General features: G+C 41.6%; 1 protein-coding gene and 1 long non-coding RNA gene across 2 annotated transcripts in view; one reads left to right on the top strand and one right to left on the bottom strand.

The window, feature by feature from the left end:
- The first annotated feature begins 2,311 nt into the window (after positions 1–2,311).
- The window catches only part of LOC144823941 (SITS-binding protein-like), a 1,005,701-nt gene continuing 993,615 nt past the window's right edge, over positions 2,312–14,397 (top strand). The window contains exon 1 of the mRNA XM_078682887.1: positions 2,312–2,931. Within this exon, the coding sequence (XP_078539013.1) occupies positions 2,464–2,931 (468 nt within the window). The 5' untranslated portion in view covers positions 2,312–2,463. The remainder of the gene's footprint in view (positions 2,932–14,397) is intronic.
- On the bottom strand, positions 4,929–5,551 carry LOC144825205 (uncharacterized). The gene is made up of 3 exons (XR_013609335.1): positions 5,509–5,551; positions 5,303–5,395; positions 4,929–5,093 (listed from the first exon to the last, which is right to left on the bottom strand). It is a non-coding gene; the product is annotated as an uncharacterized LOC144825205 (long non-coding RNA).

Below are 14,397 nucleotides of genomic sequence, written 5' to 3'. Positions count from 1 at the left end.
AGTAGAGGGACAGGAGAATTGTATTATTAAACTTTTCACAGAAGTGGAAGGCATCGAGAGTATCAAGTCTGAGATTGACATGCTCTGAGTAAGAGAAGATTGAGTAGGGCGAGAATTCGTATTTAGACGGGTGCCTTAGTAACTTAAACAGAAGGAGCATACTGATGGCCATGTGGTTTGACACATTGATTTAGGCATTTGATGACTCTGGAAATAGTGAGAACTATGTTAATGCACCCCTAGCATTGGGAGTAGGCTGAGGGCACAGCAAAACACTTAACAGCAAACTCTAATTTCTAGTGTTTAAAAACAACCAGATTTGAAATTCAATCTTCCATTTGGTCGCAGTATGTTGTGGTTTGAGCTTGTTTTGTTTACGTGGGTTCCAGGTTTGCTTAAAATAGCCATCTTTACATACGAGTGTGCCCTCTCTGTGGAGCTGAGGAAACACACACAGTGAAGCTTCCAGACAGAATGTATTAAAAAAAAGATCCAGAATTAAATTAATGTGAATTAATGCGTCAGGTCTCATCATAAGTCCAGAGCGTGTCAAGCGTCACCTTATCGTTTTTTATGCTCCCGATACCTGAGCCTTCCTATTTCGATACCCCCCAGCACGAGGGCGTCGAGGGCAGGCCACGAATAGCTTTAGGCAGCCCTGCTCGCGCTGCGAGGTCAGTTGATACATGTTGTATATTTTACACATCTGTGACCCTTCCTGTGTTGTTAACGCATCTCCTAACGCATCCAGCCATTCCCGTGCTGCTGCGCTTCTGCGCCTTTCCTGCCCGGATACAATTTCCTACGGATTCCTGAGCAAAGACATGGAAAATATTCTGCCCAATACAGTATTTCTTCTGCTCACTTTACACGCTGGCCCAGGTCACGTTTTTCAGGATGAACTTGCAGGAATGAGAGACGGGCCATTTCAGCTTTTTCAATCAACAGATATCAAGCATAAGCATCGTAAAGGTCCCACAAGATAGGAAGTGTTCAATATAATAATGTTGATAAATTCGGACACTTGAATATTATATTAGAATTTAATTTAAAAAAGGCTCCACCAGAGAATTCGCTTTTGACCCCACTGACTTCGGCAAAGTTTCCAATTCTAAATTGGACTGTTTGGGGCCTGCATATAACATTTGCACAGGTGGCGCTAACTTGTTTACCAGCGCTAAATTGCACTACCAATGCAAGGTGCAAAACTTGGCAGTCCTAATCACAGCCCTCTGTTTATGAAATTTAACATTCAAACAATCATAGTTCTCAACTACAGTGCTAAATTTGTTAAAAGAATCACATTTTCACTTTGAAATACCAAATCGTGTTACCTTTTGTAAACTGCACGTGAAAGGCGCTCACAACAAGCCACGGCCACCTTTGAAAATATTATGTGTGCATACATGCGCACCTTTTACACTACAGTTTAAAATGCAGCCACGTAGAACGGGGCGGATGTATTATTTTTTGGTTCCGCGCAGCGCATGCGCAAGTGGAGGAAAATAGCACAGATTAAAAAAAAATGGCCTGCTACTGCTGTCATCCGCTGCAATGGTGCACAAACAGGCTGCCTGGCTCCACGCCCATCCTTTGCACCATGGTGCCCAGGTGTGTGTCAGTGTGCAATGTCTAGATAGGTTTCGTATTGGCTTAATGGCTTTGCGTCAAAAGCTGTGGGTGCTGTGCTTTAATGCATTATTTGCACTAAAGTAACCGCTGTTGACGCAAAGTGGTGCAAAATAGAAGTGCAAAGTTCAATTTGCTCTTACAAAAAAAGGCACGTTTCCAGGTCGAAAGAAAATACCCTAAGAAAAGTTTGCGTCACTTTGCAAACCCTTATTCTATCTGCCTCCAATGAATGTTAAACTGGTTCTTTTGTAATTTACATGGTTGTGTAAGTAATTAATCGTAATCATCTTTAAAAACCATCATTTAGGGAGTAGGATACACGACAATTAACCCAGGGTTAGTAATGTAATACAGGCAGTGTGTTGTTGTGGTTGCATCTGAGAATAGGGTCATTTTAAGGCTCCCTCTCCGAGAAGTAACTAATCACTTCCTCCAGCCGGGAGCCCCTGAAGCAGGAATGTGCACACAGTCTGCTTGATCTGCGGCGCGCGCGACGTTACGGAGCGACGCAGGCTTCACACAGGACACGACGGGTCGGGCTCCAGCACCTGAAACAAATCTGGCAGGGGGCGGCTCTGGCACCGCAAGGAAGCAGCACATTTGTAGCTATTTCCGGGCACTCTCCTTGCACCGCTAGCACTCAGCTAACTAGAATAACTGCACCGTCCCCCTAGCAACATGTGGTAAGTGCCAGGCAGCGGCTTCAGCGAAGATTGACATTTTCAAATGCACTTTTTCAAGCAGGCGAGTTGTTTTAAGTGTAGACTGAAATTTAGAAACTTTTAGTATAAAAAAGAGCCCTGTTTTTTTAAAACTAGTAACTTGTCTTAAATGCCTCACACTCGCACTATCAACCACAGCCCTACTATCCCTGAGGTGTCTTGGGACAATGGACAAAAAGAAATGAATGAAACTTGGAAAGGTGGAGTGGCCTGCATGGGGGTAGCCATCTTCTTCGTCATGACCATCGGCATTATTTATTGGCAAGTGGTGGACCAGCCCAACAAGAACTGGATCCTGAAGGGCAGCCTTGGCGGCCTCGTCTGGGAGAGGAGGACCCAGTCCCTCCTGGTGCAGACGCTGGGCGAGGACAAGACCTTTGTGGAGATTGGCCTTGGTGCCTTCCCGGACATGGAGGTCCCATTTGTCAAGAACACCTGCTGGCCGAACAAGACGGAGTTCTGCTACTCCTGGGACTCCACCATGGACCTGAAGATATCCTTGGAGCCCAATGTCTCTCTTGACACGGAGTGTTACGGGATCGCCTGGACCCCGCTGCGGTGCCAAGTGAAACTCAAGGTAAAGTGCATGGTTGGAAGTCACTGAGAGCTGCAGGCTAATTTGTTTGTGAAATATGTGCTTGTGGCTTATAGTATGTCATCTGCTGTGTTGATGTAACAGTACACTTCTACATGTCTGATAGCTGCTGCATCAACTACATTATCAGGTCCACTGTAATTCTATATTAGGGCCAGACTTAAGATATTAACTTTCAAGTTAGCATCAGATCCAAGAACTCTGGCGATTGATTCCTTTGCGATTGTGGAAAACAGCAAAACATTTACTTACATTAAAAGTGACACTCGATTGCTGCTTGTGGTGTAGGCATTTATAGGTGCAGCTAACACCTGCATTAAACATTATCCTAGTCAAGCACTGCCTAGTATTTTAATGCCTCAAGTTATGAGAGGAATGACTTATGAGCTGCACAAACAATTGCATCCTGTCGCTACAGCAACCGAAACAGAAATGTCTGCACGTCAGCTGTCTTGCCCTGAATCCATTCAATGTGCACAATATGTGGTTACAGTGGCATTTACACAGATAAAAACATCAATCGAGGTATTTGAAATCCCAATCATACCCGAGGGATAAGCAGTGAATAAGAGAATCCCTTTCATAAGTTTATATACATTGTTGGGAAATAGGAATGACTTGTTTATATAGAATACACACTGAGGGCTACATGACTACCGTCCACCTCGGCACAAAACGGGGAACAGTTATATTGTCAACACTTTTTTGCTTGTTTGCAAATTGTTAAGAACATTGTTGTGCTCTTTGTGAACTGCTTGCGTAATAAAAGTATAGTTTATTTTATTTGCTCTACTTTTGAAATACGAAGGACGGCTTTAGATAAGAGAATACTTAGCTCTTTGTTCTTTAACACACACGAAGCAAAGAAAGAAAAAGCTATTTCACACCAAGTCCATGTTTATGTAAGAAGCCCTAATAAGGTTTGCTGCATTCCCTTTAATAGAAATAGAAGACATATACAAAATAGATGTGCTCCCTTTTTCCAAGTGCAAACTTTATCAAACATGTTCTCCGTTTAAAAAGCACGATTTAATTATTGCTAAACCTGTCCCTTTGTTGTTTGGATTAATGGTGCATTATTGGAAGAAATCTGTTCATTATGTTGCCACATGGACAGTTCACAAATAGCAGGTGTGGGCTGTGAATGAGCAAACAGATGCCCAGTAGAAACCTTCCGAGGGTATTATTTCCAGAACAGCACCAGCCTGCTGCAGTGGAGCAGCTGGGCAGAGGGGGCATGTGAATGCACACATGTTCCGGATGCCAGGTGTCAAGGAAACAAATCTGAACTGTAATCATACAGGAAATACTACAGGAACGGACATAGTTAAGCTTAGCAGAAAATGTGAGAGAAATTGACGAGGATGGCTTATAAATTTAAGACCGTGAAAATAATTGAAAGAAAAAAACACAGTCAAAGACGAGTTTTAACGACTTCAGACAGTCAACACCCGGTCTCAGGTGATCTGTGCTTGTTTACAATAGGGCTTACAATACAACTGTATTTGCATACATTGACATTAGTAGATATGACTGTTGTTCACACTTGTCTCACCATGAAAAAGGGGGTGATTATAATAAACAGACTTGACAATATTAATACGTTCAGGATAGATAGATATTTAAAGTCTTTACTGTGCGATTATTTAAAATCATTACAATAAAACCACGAGTACTTTCGTACGTGTCAAAAATGTAGCACATCTTGAAGGGCCTGTAGGAACATGCCTCAAAAAACGGAGGATCCCCTTATGACGGATGTCAGGGAGGGGGAGTTAAACATGTATCAAGAAAATCCCTGTGTTACGTGGCAGCCTATAATTGCTGAGGGAACACAATCCCTGGGGGGTTTCTGCACAATTAAAGAGGTGACCTAACCGACAATCCACTATATGCAAGCAACAGAGATGCACTATAACTAAATAATGGGCGCATACAAGTAAATAAAATTAATTTTGAAATTTATTCAAACCTCCCATCTGGGTTACAATCTAAAAATGTACTTAAAATCAACTAAAAAACCTTTTCTGAAAGGTATTTCATACAGTTATTTACAGTAAAGTTTCCAAAAAAGTCGACGCGGCGTTTCGGTGTCTTTCAGTCTTTACACCTTCATCAGGACAAACACAAATATTTTGGAGAATCTATAAATTAAACAACAGAAATTTAGTGCCATTCTATGTCTCTCTTTTTATTACAACACAGCTTGCTCAATTTATATAAGTCTATTCACATCCCCTTCAGGCTATCTGTCACCATTTACAGAGCCAACCTGTCACCTGTGCAGTTTTCTCATTCCCCACAATTCTGCATATTTCCACTCTATTGCGATTCGTGAAAAGAGTTCAATTACCTGTATTTTCGCTACAGACTGAAGTTTCTCAATTTCTTCAAGTCTTTTATCTAGACGTGGACTTTATTATGATGATTGTACCACGTTAAGAAGCTACAAGAAGTATAAAAGGATATATTATAACAACAGAGTCCTGTGTTTGCTCTAATGACAAATCTCAATTCATTATATGTTAATGACTTAAGTATTCTCGATGGACCGATTACCTTATGTTTTTAGCCTCATCGTTTTCTTATTGCACGGAGGAACCACCGGTTCTTGATAGAAAGGATCTCTAAGTTTGTTTAATTTATAGATTCTCCAAAATATTTGTGTTTGTCCTGATGAAGGTGTAAAGACTGAAAGACACCGAAACGCCGCGTCGACTTTTTTGGAAACTTTACTGTAAATAACTGTATGAAATACCTTTCAGAAAAGGTTTTTTAGTTGATTTTAAGTACATTTTTAGATTGTAACCCAGATGGGAGGTTTGAATAAATTTCAAAATTAATTTTATTTACTTGTATGCGCCCATTATTTAGTTATAGTGCATCTCTGTTGCTTGCATATAGTGGATTGTCGGTTAGGTCACCTCTTTAATTGTGCAGAAACCCCCCAGGGATTGTGTTCCCTCAGCAATTATAGGCTGCCACGTAACACAGGGATTTTCTTGATACCTGTAGGAACATGTGCACTGAAGTAAAACTCAAAAATTGTTAAAACAAAAAAAAAGTGAGATTAAAACGGGCAATATAACTTTTAGAAATACATACATTTAAAGTGTAAATGTTAAAGTGCATAAAAGGACTAAAGAGCAGTTTTTCCCCCTAGATGTGTTCCGGAGGTAGCCCCAGCCCACCCACAACATAACTTGACAAAACCCGGATTAAGATACAGTTGCTAAATGGTTTCTCAGCAACAAGACAGCTAGCTAAAAAGAATGTTCAAAAGGAGTAGTCTAACAGGATTTCTATGGGGCCGAGGGAAAATTGTTATTAAAGGTGTCACAAGAGCATGGGGGTCGCTTTTTGTTCTAGTTAGTCTTTCAATGGTGCTAAGGTAACAAAGGGTGGTGGACATTGGGCTCATCAGCGGGGTTAGGCGCTAAAAGATTTTGATGTCTATGGCAGTGTATTGGGGCATGGTGTCAGATCACTTCAGAAAGAGAGCTGCCAGTTGTGAAGACTCACTTTTCAGACATGAGTCAACCGCTGCACAGCAAGTTCTATATTTAATACATTCAGGAGTATGTCCCATACATGTAAAACGTGCCAATGCCACACCAACCAACTGCTACCAACAGTGTCACAGTTCACATTCCACAATACCCGACGCAGACAGGAAAATCTTCAACTTGATCTAGCTTCTCATCTGTCCTGGTTCATCTTCAATGTATGATCCGAAACATCCAATATGAAATTAAATATTGCCAGATGTGTGTTTGGTATGTTCTGAAGAGGGTGCAAAAGAGCATGAACGAAATTGAGTACTTATGCAATCTAAAATGACCAGCGCTGCTTAAATCCTTGAGGTTCTTTTAGCAAAGTGTATAAGAAGCTTTTTAATTAATCAGCCATGAATTTAAAGTAACTGGAATGCAAAATCCCATTAATACGACTGAATGATTTAAGCAAACACGGGAAGCCTAGAAGTGTGACCTTAATCCTAGTACTTGCTACGGGTAGCAGTACGTCGTTCTCAGCAGTGTACTTTGTTTCAGAGAGCCACTAATTGGCAACATCAAGCCATTTTAATACAGAGAAATACAAGCAAAATGAAGAATATGAAAATTGTATTTCTGTGCTCCAGCTGACTGTCCGGGATGTAATGCCCAGAACAAGCTAAGGTTTTCAGAAAGCACCAAAACCATGGTCAGGCATGTGAACCGGCTTTGAAAAATTGTAAAAACTTATGTCCCTGTACTAGTTTTTAGCAAAAACTACAAAGCAGAGGATTAAGACAGCCACCAAATTTAAGCACCCTTCAACAACCAACAAACATACAACGTTAAATTTGCCCCATTTTCTCCCCTTCATCCTTTCTTTTCTTCTTGATCCCACATGGATAATGCAATAAGCAGGTTTCAGCCTGTTTAATCCACTGCATAAACTAAAATCTCTTCCAAAGAAAACCTTAACCTCTACCTAACTTATTGTAACTCCCACGAAGCCCAAATGAAGAAGACAGAGCTACAGGACTTGCAGTTTGTACTACACTCAATATAAACATGGCCACCAGTGTCACCAAGCCCAAGCACCTATCCTCAAACTTTTGGCAACTCCACTTACTCAGCTCAAATATACCTGCTCAACCTTTATTCCATGGTTTATACCACGCTCAATGTTATGGGCCACCTGAGTCAGGAAGTGCAACCACTTACCCCCAAACATTCTTTTGGCAACTCCGCTGACTCAACTCAACTCAACTCCACCTACTCAACCATTTATACCAAGGTTTATACGAAACTCAGAATGAGACTGACAATTGAAGTCATGAAGTGCAAGCACCTATCTGCAAACCTTTGGCTACTCCGCTGACTCAACTCACCTCCACCAACACAACCATTTATATCATGCTCAATATAAGACAGGCCACATGGAGTCAGGAATCGCAAGAACCTAGCCTCAAACCTTTGGCAACTCATCTGACCCAAGTCCGCTTCATTGATTTAACAGTTTAGACCACAATTTGTACTACACTCAATATAATACTAGCCAGCAGAGCCAGGAAGTGCAACCACCGTTGCCCAAACTTTGGCAACTCTGCTGATTCAACCGTTGAATAGTTGCCTCGTATCGAGGGCATCCTACTCTAAAGATTGTTTTAGGCCTGCACTATTGGAGGGCAGACACATTCACCCAAAGATCCTCTTTTCTTCAATAAGAGAAACAATTGCTTGTGGGCATGCTATATCTTGGCACAGTCTCATGCTTGTAAACAGCTTTCCTATCTCATGTCCCACTGAAAGAATCTCACTTTCTGATCCGGATACTTCTCACTACCATCCAGTTCCAGTCTTTTTCACATCCCCCAGACATCATGTTGCTAAAAGAATAATGCTAACTCTTCTGTGACACATATGCTACCTTAGAGAGACATATACATATGGTCAAGGGCAGATAGTGGAGAACATATTTTAAAGCAAGGCAACTATTAACAAAGATATTGGAGTATGAATTTCCAATGTTAGTGGCAGTAGGACGAACAAGAGAAAAGTGTATTTTGCAGGAGAACAGGAGGGATAATAAGGGGGGTCTTGCTAGGAGAAGAACATCGTGAGACAAAAGAAAAAAACCCACAACAGGCCCGATTCTCAGAACTAACTCAAGACAAAATCCTAAACTTACTACCATTTTGATATTCACAGAAGGCACTTACTCTTTTTGGTATTCACAGAAGGCACTTACTCACTGTGAATACCAAAATGAGTAAATGGTAGTAAGTTTAGGATTTTGTCTTAAGTTGTTCTGTGAATCGGGCCCCTCGTGTAAGAGTGAGAATGCACTTTAGAACATTTAAGAGGAAACAGAAGAAAATCATACAACGTATACAGAGGATTTTTATAGCACAACAAATTTGGTACCAGGCAGGGCAGTTGTGTAATTGATTGGATTTGATTGATTTTATTTATGAATTTGTAGAGCGCGCGATTGCCCATGGGCGTCTTGGCGCTGTGTAGATTCAGAGAGACTCGGGACCTTGCAGGAAAAAATAACTAACCAGCGGTAAATAGCCACTTTTTACTTTTACTTCTTTCCTGAAGGAGAGCAGTGATGGGCTGTTTTTGATGGATAGTGGGAGGAGGTTCCAGGCCCTAGCTGCATGCCACCGAAAGCTTCTCTCCCCACCCCCCCCCCATCTGGCCTTATTGTACTTAGGAACCTGAATCAGCTTGGCAAGGCTGGATCGTAGATTCCTGAAAGGCTCGTATAGTTTTAAATGAGTTTTTAGAAACTGGGAGCCATATCCATGAATAGCTTTGTAGGCCAAACAACAAACAGACTTGAACTTTATTCTTTTGTGAATTGGGAGCCAATGGAGGGAACTTAGTTTGTGTCCAATTGGTTCATACTTGGGGACATCCAGTACCAGCCTTGCTGCTGCGTTTTGCAGGTGCTGTAGTTTTGCTAGGTGCTGGGTCTGTACTCCCGCATACATGGCATTCCCGTAATCTAGCCTTAATAGGGCCAGAGCTGTTACCACCGTTTTCCAGGAATCAAAGGGGATAAAAGGCAGGAACTTCCTTATAATTTTCAGGATGTACCACACTGAAGATGCCAATTTGTTTGACTGGGCGTCAAAAGAAAGTTTGTTATCCAGTGTCATACCTAGGTTTTTCACCTTGTTGACTGGGGATGGGCAGTCACCCAGACTGTCTGGCCACCATTCCGGGGACCAGATATCTGGATCTGACCCTAGCAGCATTACTTCTATTTTGTCTCCGTTTAACTTTAGGCAGTTACTCTGCATCCATTGATTGACTTGCGACATGCAGTTTTTAAATTTGTCTGCCGTCTCTTTTGCATTTTTGGCAATAGATACCACTATTTGGGTGTCGTCGGCGTACAACACCGGAAGGAAATCACAATTCCTTATAATTGCTGCTAAAGGTGTTACATACAATTTGAAAAGGGTGGGGCTTAGGGAGGACTCCTGGGGTACACCACACGGGGAGTTAAATGGTTTAGATTTAGCCTCCCCCAACTCTACTGTGAATGTTCTGTTAAACAAGTAAGATGCCAGTAGCGTTCATGCAGAAGTGTGGACTCTGGCTTCGGCCAGTCGGGTCAGGAGTGTTCCATGATTTACCGTATCGAAGGCCGCCGATAGGTCCAGAAGAACCAAGGCAGCCTTTCCTCCGGCATCCAGAACACTCCTGAGTTCTTCTGTTGCCATAAGCAGAGTTGTTTCCGTTCCATGTCCCTCTCGGAAACCAAACTGCGAGTGGTCTAAGGTATTTCCACTGAGAGAAATTGGGCCAGCTGTTTATTCAATAATTTCTCTAGAACTTTAGCCGCAAAAGGAATTCTCATAATTGGTCTGTAGTTCCCGGGTTCTTGTGGGTCTAAATTTGTTTTTTTTAGTAGTGGCAACACTGAGGTGGTTTTCCATGCATCTGGGAAGTTGCCTAATTTTACTATTTGTAGAAATAGCTTTTCTAGTTGCTCACTTAGCAGCTCAGGGAATAATTGCATCACCTTCGGTGGACATGGATCCGTTGGACCACCGGACCTGCTGGTTCTAACCGCCTGCAGAATCTGTTCCACTGAAGGTTGTGAGAAATTAAACCAAGAATCCTGTTTTGGGGGAAGTGGTCCCTCATTGAGATCAGTGTTTGGCCGTACGGGCGGATGCTTGTCAGTCCTTATAAATGACTCATAAACTGAGGTCACTTTGTTGACGAAGAATTGGCCCAGATTATTTCAAAATTCTGAACTAATAACTGCCGGTTTGTTGTCAATTTTTTTTAGTTTTTTTTATGGTGGAGAAGAGCTCTTTACTAGAATTTTTTGCTTCGTCAATTTTTTTAATAAAATATTTGCTTTTTTCTGCTAAAATCAATTTTTTGTAGATGGCCAGGAAAATTTTATATTCTTCTTTCAGCCCTTCGTCATAGTTGGTCCTCCATCTCTTCTCAGCTTTTCTACAGTTTTGCTTTTGTGTCTTAAGTGAGTCAGTGAACCATGGTTGAGAGGGGGTTTTCCTCCTAAAGGTGACTTTTTTTTAAAGGAGCTGCAACTTTGACCGCTGAGTTTATCCAGCTCGTGATTTGATTTGAGGCAATGTTGCTGTCTGGTGCCAACTCCGGGATTGATAGTGAGAGTTGTTCTATTAATTTCGGGGAGTCTATCCTAGACCAATCATGGTATGTGCCTTGCATGGGTCGCAGGGCGGATATAGTTGCCTCCACTTTCACCTTTAAGGAAAAAATTATTACCTTATGGTCTGACCAGGGGACCTGCAAGGTATCTACTATCTCCATGTCGCTATTGGAGGTAAAAATCCCATCTAGAGTGTGCCCTGCTTTGTGGGTATCCTGCTTGACAATCTGTTCCAAGGCTAGATTGGCCAGTGCATCCTTCAGAGTGGTCGTGCTTGTGTCCTCGCTTTTTTCTAGATGCACATTAAAGTCACCCAGGACAGTATAATCTGAGCCCTTAATGCTGGACTCTAGAAATGGGCGGAGTAATTGAATCAGAGGTGTTTTGGCCCTAGGTGGTCTATATATCAAAAGGCCTTTAACTGTATAATTACTCGTGATGTTAATCTGAAAGGCTAGTGTCTCACAGTCTGGGTTACTGCCCTGATCTGAGCCCTTCACCCTAAATTTATTTCTGGAAATAATGGCCAGGCCTCCCCCCCGTTTCCCTTTTCTGACCGCCCTGATGATAGAGAACCCCTCTGGGATAGCTAAGGCTAGATCTACATCCGAGGTGTCATCTGCCCAGGTCTCGGTAATGAAAATGAGGTCAAGCTCCTGGGTTTCTATTAGTTCCGCCATTTCAGTATTGTGCCTGACTAAGGATCGAGAATTAATCAGCCCAGCCTTCGTGATATTTTTATTTAGCCTAATATGATGTGTCTGAGGTGTAGTCAATCTTCCGATAGGTGAGAATTCGAAAGAGTGCTGGCAGGTCGGACATTGTTTGGCTTCCGTCAACATCGGCATTGTCCGACAGTGTGTCCCAGTCCTGAGAGAGAGCAGCTCAATACTGGAGTAGCTAATCCTCTTTAGGCCTATCTCCTTTAGTGTAGGGGTTCTGGACCTAGGCCCGGTCCAAGCCCGGACGGGCATAGACGGGCTCGCCTGTGGCGCGTGCGCTGTGCTCGTCCGCTGCGCGTCCGCCCTGTCATTGGGATAAGTAGAAAAAGGGGCGGCGAGCGACTAGAGCGCTGCTCGCCGGAAATGTAACTGCCCGGAAGTGTAAATCCGCTCTAGCCCCCTCGGCACCCTCCGTTCAACCGGCACTTGCCGTGACGGACCGGGTGCCTGGGGCAGAGCTTCCACCAGGAGCGTGAGCAAGTGCAAAATGCGCAGTGAGTAAAAGCACACTACTTTTTAAAATGCTCAAAAAAATTGTAAAGATAATATACTTTTATAGCTCAGTTTTGTTTAAGTTGGCTCATTAGCTTCTAAATTATTATCAAGTGGTCATAGCATATGCCCAATGTTTGGATATTTTCTACAAAGCTTTAGTGGCTCACTGACATTCATCTGTTTGTACCACTCATCTAGAGGTTTGCTCCTTGAATGAAAGTCTAATTAGCTTTATTTTATTGTCATTTATTGACAGCCAGTGTTGCCCATCCGATGGCTTGTTGATGTATATTTAGAAAATGTATCTCTTTGTAAACTGACACAGATTGGCAGAAACATGTTGATATTTCTGTAAGTGTTAAAACCTGTTCTGCGTCCTCCGATAAATCATGATGCTTTATTATATTAGTATTAAAAACAGAGGGTGTTAGTCTGCATATACGACACATGCACTGTACTATACTGCATGGGTGTTGTAAAACAGGCAGGTGATTTTGAAAGTATGTTTCTCAATCATGCATTTGCTGTTCATGTCTTATTTATTTTTCTTCTTGCCATTATCAATCTTTTAGGTGGGCTGAAAAGTTTGGTAAACAGCGTTTACCATGCATGCGATACAACGCATGCCATTACAACGCGGTCATTACAACCACTGCGTTGTTACATCGCATACCATTACAACACAAGTCGTTACAACGACTTGCTGTTGGGGGCAGAAGGTGTTGGATTTAAAATCCAACACCTTCCCTACTGTTGCCCAGACTAGAGTTGGAATAGTAAATTATACTATTCCAACATCAATTGCCCCCCTACAGCAAGTTGTTGTAAGTAATGACTTGCGTTGTAATAATATGAGATGTAACAACGGCATCGTTGTAATGGCCGCGTTGAAATGGCATGCGTTCTAAACGCAATCGTTGTAACATGGCCTATTCGAAAAGTTTAGCTGAAGGTGTTAAGTGCTACATCATCTTTTCATAGCACTGCTATATTTCTAATGCTTTGTCAAAGAGTGTTCTTGTTGTCCTCCTGATCGTTCAATATAAATCATATTTATTGAGTAAATGATGCCCATCTGCACCCAAAGTCCCAATCTGGGATTTTGTTCATATAATATGCTGAAATGTATTAATAAATTTGGCTGCAGGCCATTGTGGCTTCCTATTAAAAGTAAATATTCATCTACTGCTAACACATCAGACACCTATTACCGAGCAGATAACTGATAATTGTCCATGATATCACGTTGTGATTTGAAAATATATTTTCAATACAATAGTTGACAAATCAATTCAATGAAATCTTTATTCGGATATGAATATATCCATAAAAGCACAGTCAGATACCAGCAAAGACATACATTAGACTATAAAAATAAATTTAAGATAAAAGCAAGCAGCAGCATCCTAAAAATGTGAGAGATTCCCAATAGGGACATGTAGACACAGATGAAATAGCAGCATGTAATACATTCGACTATAAATGAACAATCAAATAAAAGACAATGCCACTACATAATGCAGTGCCAAGAGATGAAAATATAAAATATACATAGATACCATCTCAACAAGTGTAGTAGTTAACATTTTGGGGCGACAATACTGATGTTTTAATTGTGATCATACATTTACAAATCAGTACACTTAATGGAAACAGCCTTCAGTGGGTACCCATTGAAGCACACGCACAAACTGCCGCCTTCAGAAAAGTTCTCAAATAAAAATTAAATCATCCTCTTCCAGCTCAAGGATTTTTATGTAGGTTGCCTTATACTTATAATCGGTTATGGCAATTTTCTTAAAAAATTGAATCAAAAACCATTTAGTATATTTTTGATAAAAATGACAGAAAAATAGGAAATGTAGCGTAGATTGGGTGCTATGATCATTGCAGGGACATGGCAGATGATCGAGGTTTGTGCCTAAGGGGAAGTAATGTAAACATTTCGAAGTACCTGCCCTTAAGTGAAAGAGCAATCCTCTCTTCCAACGACCTATGGTTTTTAAGAGGTGGCTTGATGGTAAGTATGATGACAAGTGGGATGTATCAGCTAGGGACATGTAAGTGGCGACTGAGG

This window comes from Lissotriton helveticus, chromosome 3_1, assembly GCF_964261635.1.
Source record: "Lissotriton helveticus chromosome 3_1, aLisHel1.1, whole genome shotgun sequence".
Taxonomy (NCBI): domain Eukaryota; kingdom Metazoa; phylum Chordata; class Amphibia; order Caudata; family Salamandridae; genus Lissotriton; species Lissotriton helveticus.
Note: the sequence above shows the minus strand (reverse complement) of the source record. Positions and strands in the feature narration are given on the sequence as shown.